Source organism: Rhipicephalus sanguineus, chromosome 6, assembly GCF_013339695.2.
Source record: "Rhipicephalus sanguineus isolate Rsan-2018 chromosome 6, BIME_Rsan_1.4, whole genome shotgun sequence".
Taxonomy (NCBI): Eukaryota; Metazoa; Arthropoda; class Arachnida; order Ixodida; family Ixodidae; genus Rhipicephalus; species Rhipicephalus sanguineus.
This window is the reverse complement of record NC_051181.1, coordinates 85,220,053-85,240,278: the sequence shown is the minus strand read 5'-3', so window position 1 is coordinate 85,240,278 and position 20,226 is coordinate 85,220,053. Positions and strand designations below refer to the sequence as shown.

The 20,226-nt window shown below is 50.1% G+C and overlaps 1 protein-coding gene across 1 annotated transcript in view; it reads right to left on the bottom strand.

The window, feature by feature from the left end:
• Positions 1–4,247: 4,247 nt before the first annotated feature.
• LOC119395971 (uncharacterized) overlaps positions 4,248–20,226 on the bottom strand; it is a 22,381-nt gene continuing 6,402 nt past the window's right edge. Inside the window, exons 2-7 of the mRNA XM_037662998.2 lie at positions 14,704–14,781; positions 10,052–10,516; positions 9,119–9,415; positions 7,945–8,249; positions 5,179–5,406; positions 4,248–4,517 (exon numbers count right to left, since the gene is read on the bottom strand). Coding sequence (XP_037518926.2) covers positions 4,397–4,517; positions 5,179–5,406; positions 7,945–8,249; positions 9,119–9,415; positions 10,052–10,516; positions 14,704–14,781 — 1,494 coding nt within the window. The 3' untranslated portion in view covers positions 4,248–4,396. The remainder of the gene's footprint in view (positions 4,518–5,178; positions 5,407–7,944; positions 8,250–9,118; positions 9,416–10,051; positions 10,517–14,703; positions 14,782–20,226) is intronic.

Sequence of the window (20,226 nt, the reverse complement as noted above, 5' to 3'; positions counted from 1 at the left end):
GTAATAAAATACAACGAGAAAATCCAACTATCCGGGGTGGACCCGTTCACGCTGCAGGCGGCCGCGACTGCATAGTGGATGTGAATTTGTGACCGCTCGTCGATGCCTCCGACATTCGCGAATTTGTGGTCTTGAGCACGTGTTTTGTAACGCGACAGCAGCTCGAAGGAAGGAAGGCCGTTGGCGGCCACGACCTTGTGACAAGCGGCCGGTAAGCGAGCCGCGAATGAAGCAAGTTGCTGCCGATAGCGGGATTGTCATGACACAGGTAAGCTTCTAAGGGCGTTTTAGACGTTTATCTTTTCCATTCTTTTGTTAGGTGACCCATTCGCAGGCCCGCATCAAACCTCCCGTGGAAGTGTGGTTCCTGGGGAAGAGTGACGGAGTAATCCTTGCTTAGCATTGCTCGTGCATGGCCGGAAACGGCGAGGCGTGCTCGCACATTGCAGCGTGCTGTACACCTTGGCATATTTTGCCAAAAGTTCATGAAAACTTAAACTTATTGCACTTTTCTCGAAGAGCTGATGCTAATCGGCACCTTTGCTGCTTCTCACCGACGGCACATAAGTGCTCGCTACTGCAGGTCGATACTCATGCTGCAATCAGGCACCCTTCGATTAGTTCATAAGAAACCGAGATGGCGTTCCTTCAACGACACGTCCATATTTGGTGATGTGCAGTTTTTGGAGATTTAGTTTTTCGCCGTCATGCCGAAGGTTATCAGAGATAAGCGTTTTATAAATATCTGTTTTCTGAACAAAAATATCAGTGGATAGTAGTGCGATGCCTTGTTTTCAGGCGCTTTTGTGGTAGTTTCTTCGAGCCTTTTCAAGTATGAATCCGAAGTTCCGAACCAACTCGCGCAAATTTCTGTTGTGTACAAAAGCGCAGCTAACGTCACTGTGACGGCCATCACGTGACCAGACGGGTCCGCGACAAAAAAAAATATATAGTATGGGTAGTCTTGGCCACCTAAGCTGAGCACCAAAACATACCTGAGCAAATATTGATAACAGCTAGGGCGAACTAGGGCTGCGGGAGGCACGTGCAAAAGTCGGGAAACTAACTACTCGATCGGCACATTGTAATGGGATACCAACTAGGATATTCACCCAGCAAGACCTGTTACATGGAAGCTAGTCGTCCATCTTTCGGAGGCCATGGGTTTCAAAGCGGTGACGTGACGTCGGATTTCAAATTGCATTTTTTTTGTATTTTGGCGACATTGGCTCATGGAAATTTCCCGAAACTTGGTACGTTAAGTCTATGTCCCATCAGCTGATGGGACATAGACTTGCAACTGGAAATAACTGGGACCAGATCAAGTAGTTTATGGCAGGATTCCCAGTGGGGACCAGTTGTCAGTGGGTGCCAACTGGGACCAGGTCAAGTGGTTTATGGTCGAATTCCCAGTTGGGACCAGTTGCCAGTGGGCCCCAGTTGGGAATTCGGTCCCAGTGGGTCCCAACTGGGAATTTGACCATAGACCAGTTGAACTGGTCCCAGTTGGGGCCACTTGTTTCCAGTTGCAATATTTTCACCTGGGAGAGCAAATGTACTTCATTTTTACCTATTAGGAAGGTAGATAGACACCGTCAAAATCTATGACGTCACGGCGTTTGGTGCGGGAATTTGAAGGTGGCGTCGCCACCCACATTTTGTTCTTGCCCGTTTTCTAGCTTATTAAGCTTCTTCTCGTGGCAAGCCTGTTGATTTTTGAAATGTGAAAGAGTAATTTATTCTAATGCGAGAAAAATCATTTGCTTCTGTAGTGTCCTTTTAAGTGGGGACTTGTGGATCGTTAGCAACTTTTTTTGTTTTTTTGAGACAGAGTGCTGAAATTTGGCACGCACACTGCAAATCATATCAAAGAGATAACTTTAAATTTTGATGAAATTACCTTTATTCTTGTTTTATAACAATTTACAACTTCCTTGCTGGTGGAAGCCTGGAACAGTGATGAAAATGCTAGAAGGCTGGAACTACTTTGTATCTTTGCTCACATACTGTTTGTACTTAGGCAGGTGAAATCGCACTGATTACATTAAAAAAAAGTAGGCTAGGTGGCTGACAGTCACTGCCCTCTTTCGAACCTTTCGAAGTGCACCATATTACTTTATATATGTAGCAGGCAAAACAGCACAAAAGACAGAACACCAGTAAAAGGAGGACACATACAAACAGCAGTGTTGTCTGCGTCTTTTGACCTGTTTTGATTGCTAGTATGTCGCACCAACTCGCCCAACCGTCCACTTCAGCTGGATCATTAATTTATAATCACCCTCATCGCGTAAAAACGACAGACACGTCACGAACCGTGGTGTCCCTTATATTGCATGACGGTACACTCGAGTATTTTTTCTACGCATCTTTTTGGGGGTGCGTATGCAGAGTCGTGCGGTCTATCTGTGAGATACAAGAGGCCATCGACTAAAGTTTCGACTGTAAGTTGTTGCCAGCAGTATATGAATAGCTCTACTGGTATACTCTGCCACTTCCCGGATATATTAGCGATATCACAGTTGCGAGCACACTTCGTCCCCACAGCAGACTTTAACATGCTGGTACAAGATGGTCAGTGACATTTTCCTCGTTGCCATTATGCCCAGCAGACCCGTAGCCAGGAATATTTTTCGGGAGGGGTTAGCCTCCCCCGCCCCCCTCTGGCTACGGGACTGATGCCCGGTAAGCTTTCTCTGACGCTAAACAAATTGAAGTATAAACATTAGTTCTCACTACGTTTCAGATTCTCATTTATGGACTAGAAATCAGTTCGAATATCCATAGCACAAAAAATAAACAATCAGGGGCACGAAATTCCTGCGGTAAAGACCATCAGCAAAAGACAATCTTTTAGAAGGGTCATGATGCAATTATCCAGCTCTTGGTGCTCACATTAACTTAAAAATTTAATTGAAAATTGCTGCCCGTAAGCCTCACCCAATGGCAGCGACCGTTATTTGGACAAGGACCGCATTTGGCCTTTGAACCCCAGAATTTGAACCGTTCCTTCCCAGAACCACGTGCCAACAGGGCAGGTCTTACTAACCGTCGATTATAAACGTTTTCGACAACAATTCAGGGTGGCAGGTAAATAAAGGTTCGATCTGAAAATCAGGTTGGGGAAGCGTACTTGGAGAACATTACAGACAGGCGAGGATACTGGTTTTCAGGTCTTTCTTTTAAGTGTGAAGCACTTTAGGGGCCCCGGCTGTCTTATGCTGTCGCATGCTGTTGTCGTCTCATATAGCTTGGCGTAATGCTGGCAAAACCACGTATAGCATAGCAATCTGTAGCATACTGAGTGCGCGCTCGCACCATGGAGAAGTCTTCTTCCCCTTGTCCTTCGAGGGCCTTGATGATGATATCAAGTGTGGAGCACTTTAGGGGCCCGGGCTGTCGTATGCTGTCGTCAGTTGGCATAACGCAGGCAAAACCACGTATAAAAATAGAAAAAAAAAGGAAGCAAGCGAAAAAAAACGAAGGAAAGGGAAAAAGTAGGAAGAAAAATAGAAATAAAGAGAGAGAGAAAAAAGACAGAAAAACTGGAAAAAAGAAAAAGAAAGAAAAAGAGGGGTAAAGAGAGAGAAAACTGAAGAGAAACAATGAAGGCTGCCCGGCCCCGCACTTCCTTCAGGCTTGGAACCACCAGCGCGAAGGCCTCATGTTGAGATGGCGATTGACGATGACAATAAACGAAGGATGGCGATTGCATAGATGCATACGATCAGTGACACGAATAATAAATTTATTCACTATATTCACGTCCCATCATCTATCCTAAAACAGGAACAGCTGGAAAGAAGGACTTCATAAGTCTGTCGCGTGCCGTACGCAGGCGCTGCGCACATAAAGAGGGAGGGGGCGATCAGGACATCCACTGGATCTTCACCTGATACTAATAGTATCAAAAGTCACCATCCAACTCGCACATCATGGCAGAATATAATACACACATGGTACGCGCTCGGATAACGGACGCAATGGTACATAACTGTTGTAAGTTGTAGGAAAACCGTACACTCGCCAAGTGTGCAGGACAGGGGGAAATTTAAAAGAGCGCCTTTGATCAAAAGACCCCGACGGTTTCAGAAACATTTCATTGAAAAACTTTCCTTAAAATTTCCTTTTGTGCAGCATACGGTGAGAGAACTGTTTGGCCACGATGTTTGCTCCTCGCCAGATGATACTTTGTCGAACCCTTGACTATATCGCTCGATGGTATAGCGGTTAGCGTGTACAGCATATGGCGGTCCATTGCCGTAGAAGCATTTCTTTCTTTTATTAACAAAGCTGTTGAAATAGAGAAGACGCGTAGTGTAGGTGTAGCTGCCTTGATCGCCAGAGATCCTGCCATTTGAGTCTTCAGTCGGGCCCGCGGGTGTCCTAGGTGCGCTTAGCCGTAGCTGGGCCTCTTGAAGTCGTACGTGTCGTCGTCGTCGTCTTGCAGGTCGTTCTTGGCGTAGCCTCCCTGGGAGCGTGATGGGTAGACAGGCTCGGGCGCAGATTCAGCGGGCCTGCGCATGTCAGATGATTGCGATTTGGCCAAATACTTAATGGTAGCACTAACTTGAAATAGGCTTACGACGATTCGTTAACTTTGACGGCATGAGAGCATTCTTTTCATGCGCAAACAGGGCCGGTTTTAGCCGATTTAAGGCTTGTTGTCTAAAGCTCTTCCGATCCCAAACCACTACATCTCACGATGTAAGTAGAGGGTTTTAACTTATCCATCTATTAACGTCTGCAAAATGCCGCGTTATTGTGCGACATTATCTTTAAGGTTGACACTGTTCCCACCGATCGCTGCCCAGAAGGCAGTTAAGACACTTCTGTGTGTGTTTGTGTGTGCGTGTGTTTTTAAAATGTCTTACTAGTGCAAGCGCCTTTGACCATTTGTCATGCACGTGATAACACATTCACAACCTTTTCTCCCTCTTCTTTCTATTCTCTTGGTGCCATGGTTCCAGCGTACGAACAGCCAACCAGTATATTTTTGTTCAATATCCCTGCCTCCTCGCTTTACCCTCTCTCTCTCTCTTTTCTTCCTCTCATAAATTTGAGAGGCCCGAGAGCAAGTGCTGTTGAACACGTTCAGAAAGTTATGGCATCACTTAAATATTGTTTGAACAAATCAGCGCCTTGGGATGATAGAAGGCGTTCTTATAGTGGCCAAACCTGTAATAGTGCTGTCCCGAGGGCGGCGTCGACGGCTGCGCGTGCCGGTAGTAGGGTCCGGGCCGGCTGACCACTTCGTCCTGCCACGGGTAGGGACCTCCGGGACCCCGGGAGATGCTCATCTTGTACGAGACGCCGATGGGGATGTCACCCTTGGGACGCCACGGCTCGGACGGCTCGTTGTACGCACGGTACGTCTTGTACGACGACTGCGTCCACGGCTCGTACCTGTGGCGGGACAAGCATGTTTATTTAAATATTTTTGCCACTATGGTGATGTGAAGGCGTCCGTCGGAAAGCACTGAGAGGTAGTTTTCCTCCTTTTTTTTTCCGAACAAGGTTATTGCATCCAAACACTTCCATAACTTCGAACAGCGCAACTGGGACGGAAGGCGGACAATGTGCACAGCGGACACCGACGGACGCCCTGAGTGCTCTGCTCGTCTTCCGCACGCGCGCGATCCGAAGTTATGGTTCCTGCCAGCTTTCCCCATCGCAGCACTTGCAAGCACTCGCCATTTGTATTGGGCGACCGTAAATAATTAACACATTTGCAGCACACTAAAACCACGACAAGCATTATATCAAGGTGATGAAAAACTCTTGAACACGGAGTGTCGCTGGAGCCGACGTTTCGATAAGGGAACTGCTCTTCCTCGAGGCTGCAACTGCTTTCCTTTGCGCGTGTGTGTATATGCTTCGTACACCGAAGCATATACACAAAGGCAAACGCAAAGCATCACTTATACCATCGAAAGTAATTGACTAAAGGCGCGACTAATAATGGGCGACATTGGCGAAGCCAGGTGGGGGGGGGGGGGTTCCACTACTCCCCCCCAAGAAAAAAAGGTTCAGTTTTGTATGTATGCACATATGCACTAACATACATAAATGTTAGCTGACCCCCCGCCCCCCCCCCCCCCAAAAAAAAATTCCTGGTTACGCCCCTGATGGGCAAAATATCTAATGCGGCTGAATGCGTGCCCAAGTAACTATTTTAGTAGATTAGATTAGTAGTAATTAGATTTAAGCTCACGTGTAATGTATCCCGGGTGGTCAAAGATAATCCGGAGTTTCCCGTTATCATGTGCCTCATAATCATATCGCTGTTCAATTTAACTATTTAAACTGACACTAAAGAGCAGTATTAACTCAGTTTACACGAATAAGTTGTTCTTTGACAACTACCATAAAATCCCGAGCAAGCACCCCCTGCCTTTTTCGGGAGATTCGAAATGTGCGCCCCCTCCTCTCCCGCCCTTTTCGCTGTTTCATTCACTGTTTTTTTTTTTTTTTGCGCCCGACGAGGGTGAATAAAAACAGTGAATGCATGCGTACTCTATTAAGCATTTCATTAGAAGCGCGGGTGTGCAGTCTTTATTCTTAGCAGCTCTTCCGCCGCCATTTTGAATTTTTATTCGCAACCCAGCAAGGGCCCCCCTCCAAATCTTGTCGGATTATCCTTGACCGTAGGGGGGCGCTTGCTCGGGATTTTACGGTATGTTGGCGCTAATGCCACGATTATTGAGTTTCATTTTTTTTTATTTTTGCGCTGAAACACCAGCACCCGAATGTCGGCGTGGCCGCTCGGAGTTAAAGGCGAATTTTCCGTGTTTTATCTACACTGGCCACGAAAGTTGTCTCAAACTTGACATGTGATGTCTTTTTTGTCTCTGAGAACATAGAGTGATTCATTTTTACCGCTAGAGAATTATGTACACGCCAGGCCCGTAGCCAGAAATTTTTTTCGGGGGGAAGGGGGGGGCAGTTGTTGAAAACCTTGACTTTTTACGAAAAACACTTATTTTTATTATTTACTATTGGTAAAAACACCTACTTCACCAAAATTTCGGGGTGGGGGGCTAGGCCTCCCCCCCCCCGTGCCTGGTACACGCCCTAGCGGATACCGTCAGAATCTATGACGTCACGGCGAGATGACGCGGGAGCTTCCGAGGCGGCGTCGCCACCTCCGTTTTCTTTTTGCGTATCGCCTGGCTTATCAAGCGTCATTTCGTGGCGAGAGTGTCGCTTTTGGTATTGTGGAAATGTAATTTACTAATACATGTGAAATCACCTTTACTGTTTCTTTAAGAAAAAAATTACGCTATCTCCCGCTAAAGGGGACCATGAGGCGATGCGAAGCCGGAGCACTTGCACGATCGCGTTCCGGTGCGTTCGTTGGGCATGCTACCGACATCGCATAGTGGAACGCTACGTCCGTCGTGTCTTCCCTCTAGCCTGGCCGTTAATTATCACAGGGCGAGCGGGGAACGCGGTCGACAGGAGCGCGAGAGGGGGGCAGCGTAAGAGAGGAGAGAAAGAGGAGGGGTCGCGCATGCGCTGGCGCTCATCGCGGCGTTGCGCAGGAGAGAATTTCGGCATGTCGAGCCCGCATAACACTTCATCGGACCATCACACTTCATCGGAAGCATCAACGGAGTCAAGCGGAGTGAAACGAAGCAAGCTGAACTGAATGCGCGCAGCGCTCTACCCGCTTTATATTCACACTTGAAGGAGAGGAGACTAGAGGAGAAGAGCAGCGCATGCGCTGCGAGAGCAGAAGCGAGAACGCAGAAGCGCAAGCAGGTGGTAGGAGAGAAGTGGAGAGAGTAACGCGCAGCTGTTGGAGAGAGGGAAGGAGGAGAGTTGCGCATGCGCAGTGTGAGCGCGGACGCCGACGACGCCGCGGGACATGCCGCCGCTATCAGATGCTTCGCATCTAAAACAACAATGCATGTCTTGCGGTACGTGTGATCAGAAAAGTACCTTGGCGCAATGTAGGGTCCCCTCCTGACCGAGTAGCTGACGTCCTGGCGCGTGTTGACGTACGATGGAGGCTCCGGCCGCGACACGACGCGCGCCGTCACCTTGGGTCCGCAGTATCCCGAGCACGAAGAACCGCGGTGCACTGGTCTCGAAGGCACGTACACCTCTTGTACGGGCCGCGGCGGCGTTGGCGGAGTGTCGTAGTACGTCGGCCGCGCAGGGGGCAGCACTTCTTCCCGTGCTGGCTGGTACGACAGGCGCCGGGTCGGAGGGGGGCGACGACGGGGAGGCTCCACAACCACGGGCTGCGCACACGTAGACAGGATCGTGAGAAAACGCGGGAACGTGTAAAAGGGCATGTAACTTGATAGAGCATAGGCTTGGGCATGTTCGTAATCTATTTTGCTATTTTAGCGCACTGCTAAACAAGACAGATGACAGACGAACGACAGCGCTCGTACACGGACACGTCGCTGTAGCGCTGTGTTCATGTCGTTCTTGTGTACTCTGTCTTGTTTAACAGTGCGCTAAAATAGTAAAAAAAAGAGTAAAAGGGGTGGTTCGTAGTGCGAAAGTGGCTCGTTCGTATCGCGCACTGGTAAAATCATCGCGAACTTTGAGTGTTCATCGACTGTGCAGAGTCGAGTGCTCTGGTTCCCGTCAAATTAGTGAAGTTGAAGAAACGCTCGAATGCGAAGACAGGACAAGACAGAGTGGTCGACAACAGGCGCTTCCACATCATCGTGGCTTGTCTTATGCGTGGTTGGCATAATGGTTGGACAGTTCAATAAGTGGGGACAGGTGCTACCAGAAATGCTGAGAGATTTCGTCACTATCTACCGTGGAACAGTCCACGAGTCCGCCTTGATCGAGGCATACGCATTACCATGTCCGCTCCACGAGCATTTATTTACCTTCTAGGTATCCACAGTAACCAAATATCATTTGGATGCTTTGTTTTGTTTTGCCTTGCCTTCCTTGAGGTTATAATGTATGTGAACCAGCGGCAATATATACTTCTCTCGAAAATTTCGCGTTCCGTCAACTTTTGTTACAGGGTGCACCTATATCTACGAAAGTACAGAGTTTCTTGGTGAACAATACGTCAACGTTTTCTCAAGCAAGTGAGATGCGCTCGACGAGGCATAGAATTAATAACACCGAAAGAGCGTACCTGGGATGGGACGTAGTAGGTCTTTGGTGGGGATGGTGGCGGAACGTAATAGGTCTTGACCGGTTCCGGTGGAGGGACGTAGTAGGTCTTGGCAGGCTGTGGGGGTGGAACATAGTAGGTCTTTGCCGGTTCCGGTGGAGGCACGTGGTAGCTGTTGATGGGCTTCTTGACGACAACCTTGCGCACGTAGGTTCGCACGGGGGGCGGTTCCACGTACGTCGGGGGTTCGGGCGTCACGTAGGCGACCTTACGCACTGGCGGCGTCACCACGACCTGCTGCACAGGAGGAGGGTACACCTGCGACAATGGAGGACGGAGGAGCATGGTTGAAATATTAAACAAATGAACCTAGTGAACTTCGCCAGAGAGCCCCCCAAGAAACACTAAATTCTGAAACCGAACTTATTATGCATATCCAACTAAAATCGTGATCAAGAGATTATTCGACGTAACTTGTTTCACGTTTCGGCTATATTTTCACATTTATTTGTTGATAATAATTAATCACTGTTACAGTATCTGCGCAGTGAAGCTCGTGACTGACTCCCTTTATTGTCTATAATACCTCGCGTCTATCCATCATCTATCTCCATTGTCTCCATTAGGTCTAAAACAAATACGAGCCGAGGAAATCCACTGAATTTGTAGTGCTTTTGAACATACCTCTTCAGTTAGTGGTGATCATCTTAAACCCCGCGTTTATTTATCTAATACCAGCTCAAACTCTATAAAACTCACACCACCGCACCTCCTTCTCGAAGGCTTAGTCTACCTTGGTGAAATCGCCTCCTCTCCTGAATTGTATGATTCATCTGTATCCAGAGACTCTATGCATCATTCGAATAAGGTACCAGTCTTCTCTCCGTAGCGTCATAAACTGAATGGGAACCTTTTTACATAAACAAATAGCAAACTGCTGGCTCCATAACACACCTTGACAACTGGAGGCGGCACGATGACCTCCTCGTGATGCACAGTCGGCGGCGGCACGTAAGCCGGCCTGCGCGCTGGTGGTGGTATGACGACGGGCGGCGACGTCACCAGGATCTGGGTCTGGGCCGGAGGACCCGCCGGTGGTGGCGGGCTGCCGCAGACACCCTTGATTGGTCCGCGAGGTACTCCCGCCGTGCCGGGCGCCGTGGAGCGGACGCTTACGTCGGCAGGGTCCTGGTTGTCGGTGCCCTGCTCGTTGGTGTCGACCCAGGCCCGGAAGCCGTGCTCGTCGGCCACGTAGCAGACGACCCGCTGCGACCCTTCGTCCGTGGCCAGCGTGTAGTGTCCCGAGACGCGGCCGTTGGCGTCCCGCGTCTCGTGGCGCGAGTGGCTGCCGTCGTGTCCGCCGGCGAAGTACGAGAACTGGTAGGGCATGGACGCCTGCTCGGTCAGGTACTGCCCGGGCTGATGCGGCGCACGCACGACGCAGGGGAGAGAGAGAGAGGGAGGGAAAAGACCACGCGCCTGGTGTCGTATGCTCTTTTCATTTGCATCGCTATTCAAGTTTGAGAGTAGTGGACGGTTAGGAACTGTAGTGGGGAAATTCGGGGGCTGGTTACTGGTAGTAGGGCAGTCTAGTGTGGTTGTCGCAGGGCAGTAGTGGGTATGGTGCGATGACACGTTTATTTAGAGGAGATTGGAAATGGGGAAAGGTTCTTAGTCCTGGACTTATATGACTGCTTCGACAGTGATTCGTGCACACCTGATGAGTGCCTGGCGGACTTCGCGTGTGCCGCCTGGAAAGATGCCTTCACACCTTTCGGGGGTGCAGGAGTAGTGAAGAAAGCGGGGGAGGGGAGGGAAGTATCGGCAGCAGTGCATTATACTGCGTGCAAGGTTGAGGGATGGACGCCACACCGCGGCAAAGCGTTGGTCCTGTATGTGCGGGAAGTGCAGATTTGGTAGTGTAGATAATAGCTCTTCGAAGCTTACGCAGTGAAGATGTTTCGCGACGAATCAGCAGAAGCGTTTTGCACCTTAAACATCACACAACCAGGTGCGCTTTCAGCGTGCCGATTGTAACATCAAGGATGAAATGCGGGTATTCCGGGATGCATGTGACAAGATGAATATTTGTGTGTTTAGAATAAAAAAAATGATTTGTTTCGCCGTAATGGCGAAGCAATTAATAGCAATTAATGCGATAGCAACACACTGGATACTATACGAAGAAAGACCAGCAGCTTTAGGGGAGATGTGCTTCCGCTTTGTGCTCCCGAATTGCTATCGACAAGCCTCCGGTGCAACGCAAGCAGCATGTCACACGCGCAGCTGGACGTTGTTCCTGCTTGCGGACACGTATGCGAGCGCGCTTTTTCTTCGACGCGACTAGTGTTTCGCTGGAGCTCTTTGGCCGGCGTTGCGACGACACGTGAGGCGCGTAGAACCAAGCGCGCAAACACGCTGATACGCTGGAGAAGCGTCGGCGCGAAGTTTGCGCCATCACGAGGGCAATGTGTAAACAATTTTCTGCGGCGCTGACCAACTTCAGAGGCTGTGGCATGACCTTGTCTGAGCTTGAAGGGCACATTTACGGAGCCAGGCGCTTACTGGGTTTGTACCTGGAGTAGTGCTGTCGCTCTAAACCACGGTGTAAGAAAAATAATTTAGGTGTGGACACTCTCCGCCCGCCGCGAAGGAGAGCGCGTCCAGATAATGTTCGCCTTTAATACATGCGCCGGCCACAGTTTCGTGGGGGGCGCTGCGACATGGGGGCTTAAGAAACCTATTGCGACGAGGCGAACGCGCGTTTTTCTTCATTTTTTTTTCACCTCATTGCATTTTTTCACGGCAAGTTTTCATACGGCCACGGTGTAAACGGCGCACCCGACGCACATAGCGTCCCTAACAGCGTTGCGTACGTAAAAGCGCGGCGTCTTGCTTAGAGCGCGTGAGCAGTCCTTCTGCTCGCTGGCTTCTCACGTGCGCAACGCCGTTACGAACGCTACGCACGCAGCTCGTCTTCTATAGTACATGCGCCGGCCACGGTTGCGTGGGAGGCGCTGCGACATGGGGGCCGAGAGGAGGAAAGAGGCGAACATTATGTGGACGCGCCGTCGGGCGGAGTGTCCACACCTAAATTATTTTTCTTACACCGCGCTCTAAACGATGAACGTACCCTGCTCTGTACGCATGAATGAGTACATTGTATTGTCACAAGAAGCAGGCGTGGAAGTATTGTAGCTTTGCTCAAAAGGACGCATTTAGGCATATCAGGGTGCACTCATGTTGAACGCATATGCGCCTCACGATAAAGCTGCCCTCCACGGTATTCCGTCTCGCATCTCCGTTTCGTGGTCATAGTATCGAGTTATATCCGTCGATTATCGTCAGCCAGAGCGTGTGGCCTTTAGTTCATCGTTGATTTATTCGTTTGTTTTTTTTTTCTATTTGCTCCGATGAAGCAACCTTTATGTTCGTTTTCAACGTATTGGTAGCGCTGTTCTCCTCCACAGGTGGTAAAACGAAAATTAATGCGCTGCGTTTACGATGAAGTGTTCGTTTCTCTCTCTCTCTCTCTCCCTTCATGACGACAGTGGGGGCCATGCGCCACATCACGCCACAGTCTTGTAATCACAAACACGTTGAACAGGCTTTTATGGCCTACTTGAACTATAGCTTCAAAACTCACGTTCTAATTGATCTCCACACGATTAGACATATTGTAGGTTCGCAATTTTCAAGCTCTCGCTGCGCGCTGTCCAGCCGAAAGCTATAGGCACTTACCGTTATAACGTTTGGCATGGAAAAATCTATACGTAGGAGCAGTTTAGGCAGACTTAAAGGGACACTAAAGAGAAACAATGAATTGGTTTAGATTGATAAAGTGCGCTCGGAGAACTCTTGTGTAGTTTATTTCACCGCCATAAGTTCATTATTAGAGGAGAAAACAAAGTTCAAAGTTTCATTTTTAAATTTCGCGCCGAGCTTTGTAATTCGTGACGTAAAAGATTTCCAAGAGCATATAACGTATTTTGGCGCCACTGGCCCGACGAAATTTCCACAAACTCGTTATGTCAAGTCTCTGGCCCCCTCAGAGGACAATGTACTTCGATTTAACCGGTTAGGAAATACGTAGGCCCAAGCAGGCGCCGTCAAAAATACGTGACGTCACGGGAAATGGTGCGGGAATTCTAAGGTGGCGTCGCCACCTGCATTTTCTTTTTGCGCGTTTTCTCGCTTATTAAGCTTCTTCTCGCATCAAGCGTGGTGTTTTTGTTATCGTGGAAGACTACTTTACTAATGCGAGAAAAATCGTTTTGCTCTTTAGTATCCCTTTAAGTGGCGCCATCTAACGCCGTTTTAGAGAGCTGTCGTATTGCAGGAGTCAACTATCCCTGTTTCATTATGAGCTTAGTACTTAATTCGTTGTGAGGTATGAAATATGGGACGATGAGTGAATCCAGAAAAAAAAAAAGAAATCCTTTGTTCATGGTGCTGTCACGTACTGATGCTAAACTGATCAGGAAAGTTTGTTAAGTTACATTTTTACACCCCCACTTGCTTGTTCAACAAAGCTTCGCCTAACCATTGATTAAGCAAACTGATGGACTGCAGCGCCGTACTTCCCTCGCTGATATCCAGGGTATATATACAACGTGGGACATGCAGATCTATAGTCCGTGATCCATGATCACGTGCACAGCCACCTTCCTTGGATTATTACGTAGAATTCTCGTTTCGTAGTGCACCGTTTCTCGATTAATGCTTTGATCTTTGATTCCTGGAGGACGTGGGATGTTTCCTTTTTTTTTAATTTCCCAGAAGGTGTCGGGTAGTTTATGTTGGGAACTTGGGATCGCGTGTGCACACCAAAACCTCCTTGGTGCATGCAGTAAAGTTTAGTCGGTGGTATAGGCGCTCGTGTGTCAAGTTTCTTCTCAGCCTTTGTCCGCAGCTGTGCTGTGCACATCTTCACGGTATGCATGACTTACCGCGCACCGTTTCCCCCTCTCCCCTTTTTTATTTTGATGAGTGTTGTCTTACGGGCATAGTAAGCATTGATTAAAGCTTGAGTAGGGGCTGGTTGGAATGCTATACCTGCACTTAAAGAGCAACGCTGCGGTGTAGGAACATGCAGACATTGGGAAGAAAGCGCACAGACGAACTGCGTCTTTCAGCTGTTTGATAGCGTGTTTCCAGGCGGCTACTCCTCGCTTGGGTAAGTTGACAGATGTGCCTTCGTCTGTGCGGTTTCGTTTCTGTGCCTGTTCCTGCTTTGCAGCGCTGCTCTTTAAGTACGAGTGTAGTAAGCATGCATGGCTCGCTTAAGCTCCAAAAATCTTTCGCTGGGAGTTTAACGAAAGTTAAAGCAATTGAACGTGAGTAATGGTGCCTGAAGGGTTGTCAGCAGGTGATTTGGTGCATAGGCGTGCGCAGGATTCCCCATCAGGGGGGGGGGGGCGAAGGTCCATCGCAGCACCCCCCCTACTAAGTCAATGTACGAGGAAGATTTTGCCCCCCCCCCCCTCTTAGCTGACCTAGGGGGGGGGGGGCCGCCCCGGCCCCCCTGCCCCCTCCCCCCGTGCGCACGCCTATGAATGGGTGTGCAGGAAGCACCTTCGGGAGCGGTGAAGTAGCAATGCACTCACCGTGCTTGGATGGTTGTTCAATGCTGTCGCCGGCTCCAGACCGCTTTGCAGCAGCAGGAAAGCGGCCACGAGGATCAGCTGCAAGAGAAACAATAGCTCGTTGTATTTGCAAAAAGACCACATGAAAATCCGGCCACCGTGATCTGGAATCGAACCCGCGTCCTAGAGCGTAGCAGGGCGGTACCTCGGCAGCTAACATATAGCACAGCGAACACTCTATAGTCGGTTACAACCTAAGACTAATAACAAGCTCCGCCCCTAGAGGTGCGGCGCGCCTGTCATTCATCTGCGCAAAGGAGTAGTGCTAGGCGGTTTCTATTCACACCTCATATTCATATTTGTCAGCATCAGCCGTACATTTCTTGCCTTCACGACATCGGTATATGAAGTGCATTCTAAATAATGACATCAAAATAAGAAAAGTATGTATGCCATGATAAACGTCGGAGTCCCTATATATGCTCATTTATTCATTGAAAGCAAACAGAGCTGAACCCGCCGCGGTGGTCTATGGGTTATGGCGCTCGACCCCGGCCTTGGCGACCGCATTTTCGATGGAGGCGAAAATGCTCGAGGCCCGTGTACTTAGATTTAGGTGCACGTTGTCCCTGGTTTTGGGACGTTGAACCCCGACAATTATTATTAAGTCAAGAAGTATAACTGATGATCGCTGACTAATCGATGAGTCACGGTTCTTGCAATTAGAGCGCTATCGTTGTAGTCAATGTGGTTTGAAAGATACCGAAGCCCTTGCCCAGGGGCGTAGCCAAGGGGGGGGGGTTCAAACCCCCCCGAAATTTTTCAATTTTGCTTGCGCATATATACACGCACACATACAAACGCACGCACGAACATACATGAAGCATGGTTGACCCCCCCTCCCCCGAAAAAAATTTCTGGCTACGCCCCTGCCCTTGCCCTACAGGGAACCCAAGCTCAAGTTTGGGCGCGACGCTCGCGTGGCTGCGCTATGCGTTACTGGGGGCAGACGCTGTCCGCGAAGGTGGTTTGTCGCCGGATTTGCCAGCGGCGGCGGTGAGCACACGTGCGCGCATGCGCTCGTCCTTCGGCCCAGAGCACTTCTAGTCTGCAATAGTTACATTGTGACGCACCACAGATGCAATCCGAGAGCTCTGCGCGTGCGCGGAAGCGGGGGCGGCAGTGTTGTGGCCGTGGATGCCCCCAGTTGCGATAAGAGCAGTGGCGCCGCTCGACGTTGCTTTGGGAGCCTATCAGGAAAATGGGGGTGTGGCATACTTTTCTTCTTCTTCTGGCACGACGCACTTGGGACATAAACTAGTAGTGGGTATTCTGCTGAGGAGAAAGAAGAAGTAGTTGGAACAATGGCGGAGATACATTAATAAACCGCGCTGTGTTTTCGGAACCGCGTTTCAGAGTGCTATATTTATTGGTGACCCGGACTACGAACGCGACCTTCCATGGAGCAGCGTGAGCATCTCGACGGCCTCAGCCCTGGTACCGCTGCCACTGCACCCGGCCATGTACCCTCTTCGGGCGTCGTTGGAGGTACTACTACCATAACGCTACCACAGCTGTGGCTTGCCGATCCCTCCTTATGGTTCATTCAAGTCGAGAACAAGTTCCGCATTCATCGCATCACGTCAGAAGTTCGCAAGCATGAGCTCCTCGTTGAAGCGTTGCCGCCACAGGCAATGGCCGAAATACGCGACATCCTCGTGGGCCCGCCTGGTGACACTCCATATACGACAGTCAAACAGGCTCTCCTTCACCGACTCGTTCCGCCTAAGCATCGGCGCATTCAGCAACTTCTGTGCAATGAAGAGCTCGGGGACCGCCGTCCCACACAGTTTCTACGTCACCTGCAGCACCTGCTTGGGGACCAGCCGGACGGCTCGGAAACATCCATACTACGTGAGTTGTTTCTACAGCGTCTTCCACCTACCGTGCGAATGGACTCTTGTCCCAGCTCAGGATAAGACGCTGTCGGAGCTGGCAGAAATGGCCGATGACATGATGGACGTTGCTCCGGCAGTCATAAACGCTGCCCACACCTCTCCGATTTCCGAAGCAGATTCCCTTCGAGAAACGGTAAAAGATCTCGCAGCTGAAGTCGCCAACTTGCGTCTGCAATTGCTGAGCATTCGCAACTTAAATGACCAGCCTCGTCCACACCGACCATCTCTCACGTCGCCTGCTCCGCAACGGCCCCTCCACCAGCCCGAGCACCGCTTTTTCACCGCGGAACACATGCTACTATCACCGGCGTTTTCGTGCCGCGGCTCGCAGATGTGTGCCACCCTGCTCATGGCGCATTGGGAAACGCTCCGGCCGATCGTCAATAACAGCGGCGGGCGATCAAGGCCAAGCATCAAGCCGCCTCTTCCACATCACCGACAGAACCACAGGTCTTCGCTTGCTGGTGGACACTGGAGCAGAAGTCAGCATAATTCCAGCATCCAAAACTGACCGGCGTCTCCGCGAGAAGTCACTCCTTTACAAGCGATCAATTCTTCGGTCATCGCAACTTACGGACAGAAGTCTCTGACCCTTGATCTCGGTCTCAAGAGGAAACTGCAGTGGTTATTTTGGATAGCAGACGTACGCTACGCAATCTTAGGCGCCGATTTCTTAAGGCATTTTCATCTGCTCGTGGATATGAACCGCTGTCGCCTGGTGGATAGCTATACCGGCTTATCGGTCAATGGTTTTCTGTCACGCGCTACGGCCCTAAACCCCACTTTCGTGAAACCGCCTACGTCACCATATACAGCTCTGCTCAACGAGTTTCCGGAGATTACAACGCAGTCTCCAATGGATAAGACCCCCAAGCACACTGTGACCCACTGCATCGTTACCACAGGCCCACCGGTTCACTGCCGCCCTCGCCGACTTGGCCCTGATAAACTTCGCATTGCTCGCAACGAGTTTGAGCATATGTTACAGCTGCAGATCATTCGTCCGTCATCAAGCTCGTGGTCGTCGGCGCTACACATGGTTCCCAAGAAGAACAATGACTGGCGGCCCTGTGGTGATTATCGGGCTCTCAATGCAGTCACCGTTCCAGATCGATACCCGTTACCCAATATTCAGGACTGTACTGCCTTTTTAACCGGCACAACAGTATACTCGAAGATTGATCTCGTGAAAGCTTATCACCAGATCCCCGTTGAGCCTTCTGACATTCCCAAAACTGCAATAATTACCCCATTTGGGCTCTATGAGTATTTACGAATGCCCTTCGGTTTGAGAAACGCAGCTCAGACATTTCAGCGTTTTATAGACGAAGTCACAAGAGGCTTGCCGTTTTGTTTCGCCTATATCGACGATCTTCTCGTTGCCAGCAAGGACGCTGAAACGCACAAGGCACATCTACGTGAGCTTTTCACTCGACTGCGTGATTACGACCTTGTCATCAATGTAGAAAAGTGTCAGTTTGGAGTCTCGGAGATAGCATTCCTCGGACATCAGATCACTAAAGATGGCATCACTCCTCTACCTGACAAGGTTCAAGCTATCCTCGAGTACCCGCCTCCACGTCCATACGTAGTCTGCGACGTTTTCTCGGACTCGTCAATTTTTATCGCCGCTTCATCCCTACATGCTCTACACTGCTGCAGCCTCTGGAAGCACTACTCTCGACTTCGCAAGCCGAGTCAGCCGCACTTCCCTGGGACACGGTCGCGGATCAAGCTTTTGCCGCCGTTAAGACCAAACTCGCCCAGGCCACCCTCCTGCATCACCCTTCACCAACTGCTCCCACTAGCCTCATGGTGGACGCTTCTTCAGAAGCAGTTGGAGCCGCTCTTCATCAATGGATCAATGGTACATGGGCTCCAATTTCCTTCTTCTCCCGCAAGTTACGCGACACTGAGCGCCGATACAGTACTTTCGGACGGGAGCTCCTCGCGGCCTACCTTGCGGTGAAGCATTTCAGGTACTTCCTTGAAGGGCGACAATTTGCCATTCTACCGACCACAAGCCACTTGTTTCGGCTTTACGTTCCTGCAGTGCCACGCACACTCCTAGAGAACTTCGACACCTTGCTTTCATTGCCGAATTCACCACAGACATACGTTATGTAAAAGGCAGCTTTAACAGTGCAGCGGACGCTCTCAGTCGTATTACCATCAATGCCACGACAGGCACCACCGACCTTTCATTGTCTTCGCTCGCGGAAGGCACAGGCATTAGACGATGAGCTTCCACGACTCCGATCCTCTACTTCCCTCCGACTGGAACAAGTCAACTTTCCCGACGACGACGTTACGCTCTGGTGCGATGTTTCACACAACTGCACTCGTATCTATGTTCCTTCACAGCTGCGTCGTGCTGTTTTTGACACCCTCCACTCCATCTGCCATCCATGCGTAAGAGCTACGCAACACCTGGTCACTGAACGCTATGTCTGGCCGCGCATACGCGCTAACATTCGTGACTGGGTTCGCACTTGCACAGCGTGTCAGCGTATCAAGGTACAACGGCACACCAAGCCTCCATGGGGAAAATTCCCTCTCCCTGATGCACGTTTCGACACCATTCATTTGGACATTGTCGGGCCTTTACCTCCATGTCGGGGAAATACGTATTTGCTTACGTGTATTGACAGGTACACTAGGTGGCCTGAAGCAGCTCCAATGCCTGACATCACGGCAGAAACAGTTGCTCGTACCTTTCTTGCTACCTGGATTAGCCGTTTCGGTGTACCATCAACGGTGACTACCGATCGAGGCAGACAGTTTGAGTCAGCGCTTTTCACCTCTGTCACATCTCTACTGGGTTGTGCGCGTATTCGCACAACTGCTTATCATCCAGCATCAAATGGCTTAGTGGAGAGACTCCACCGTCATCTAAAAGCAGCACTCGCCTCGCAGCCTCACGCCGAAGATTGGGTATCACACCTCCCCATCGTGCTTCTCGGCCTGCGTTCAACACTTCGGCCAGAACTTGCCTGCTCTGTAGCCGAGATGGTTTATGGCTGCACACTCCGTTTGCCTGGTGACCTCGTCAGCCCCGTTACTACGCAGAGTGTTTCGGATCCATCTTCTTTCGTCCAGCGTCTGCGGGTCTTCATGCAAAACTTGCGCCCATCACCAACTTCAGCTCACACTAAGAACGACGTTTTTCTGCCGGCAAACCTACAGACATCTTCACACGTTTTTGTTCGTGTCGATGCGTCTCGCCGTGCTCTTCAGCCTCGCTATGACGGTCCTTTCCCAGTCATCAAGCGTTCTGAACATCATTTTACAATCCTGCGTAATGGGCATGAAGAAACAGTCAGCATTGAAAGGATCAAGCCGGCACCCATTCTGACAAGCTCCGTCTGATCATTTTTTTTTCTTCAAGTGCCCACGGCCATTTGTCTGCAGGGAGGGGTGGGCCTATCTGTGGCATACTTTTCTTCTTCTTCTGGCACGACGCACTTGGGACATAAACTAGTAGTGGGTATTCTGCTGAGGAGAAAGAAGAAGGTAGTTGGAACAATGGCGGAGATACATTAATAAACCGCGCTGTGTTTTCGGAACCGCGTTTCAGAGTGCTATT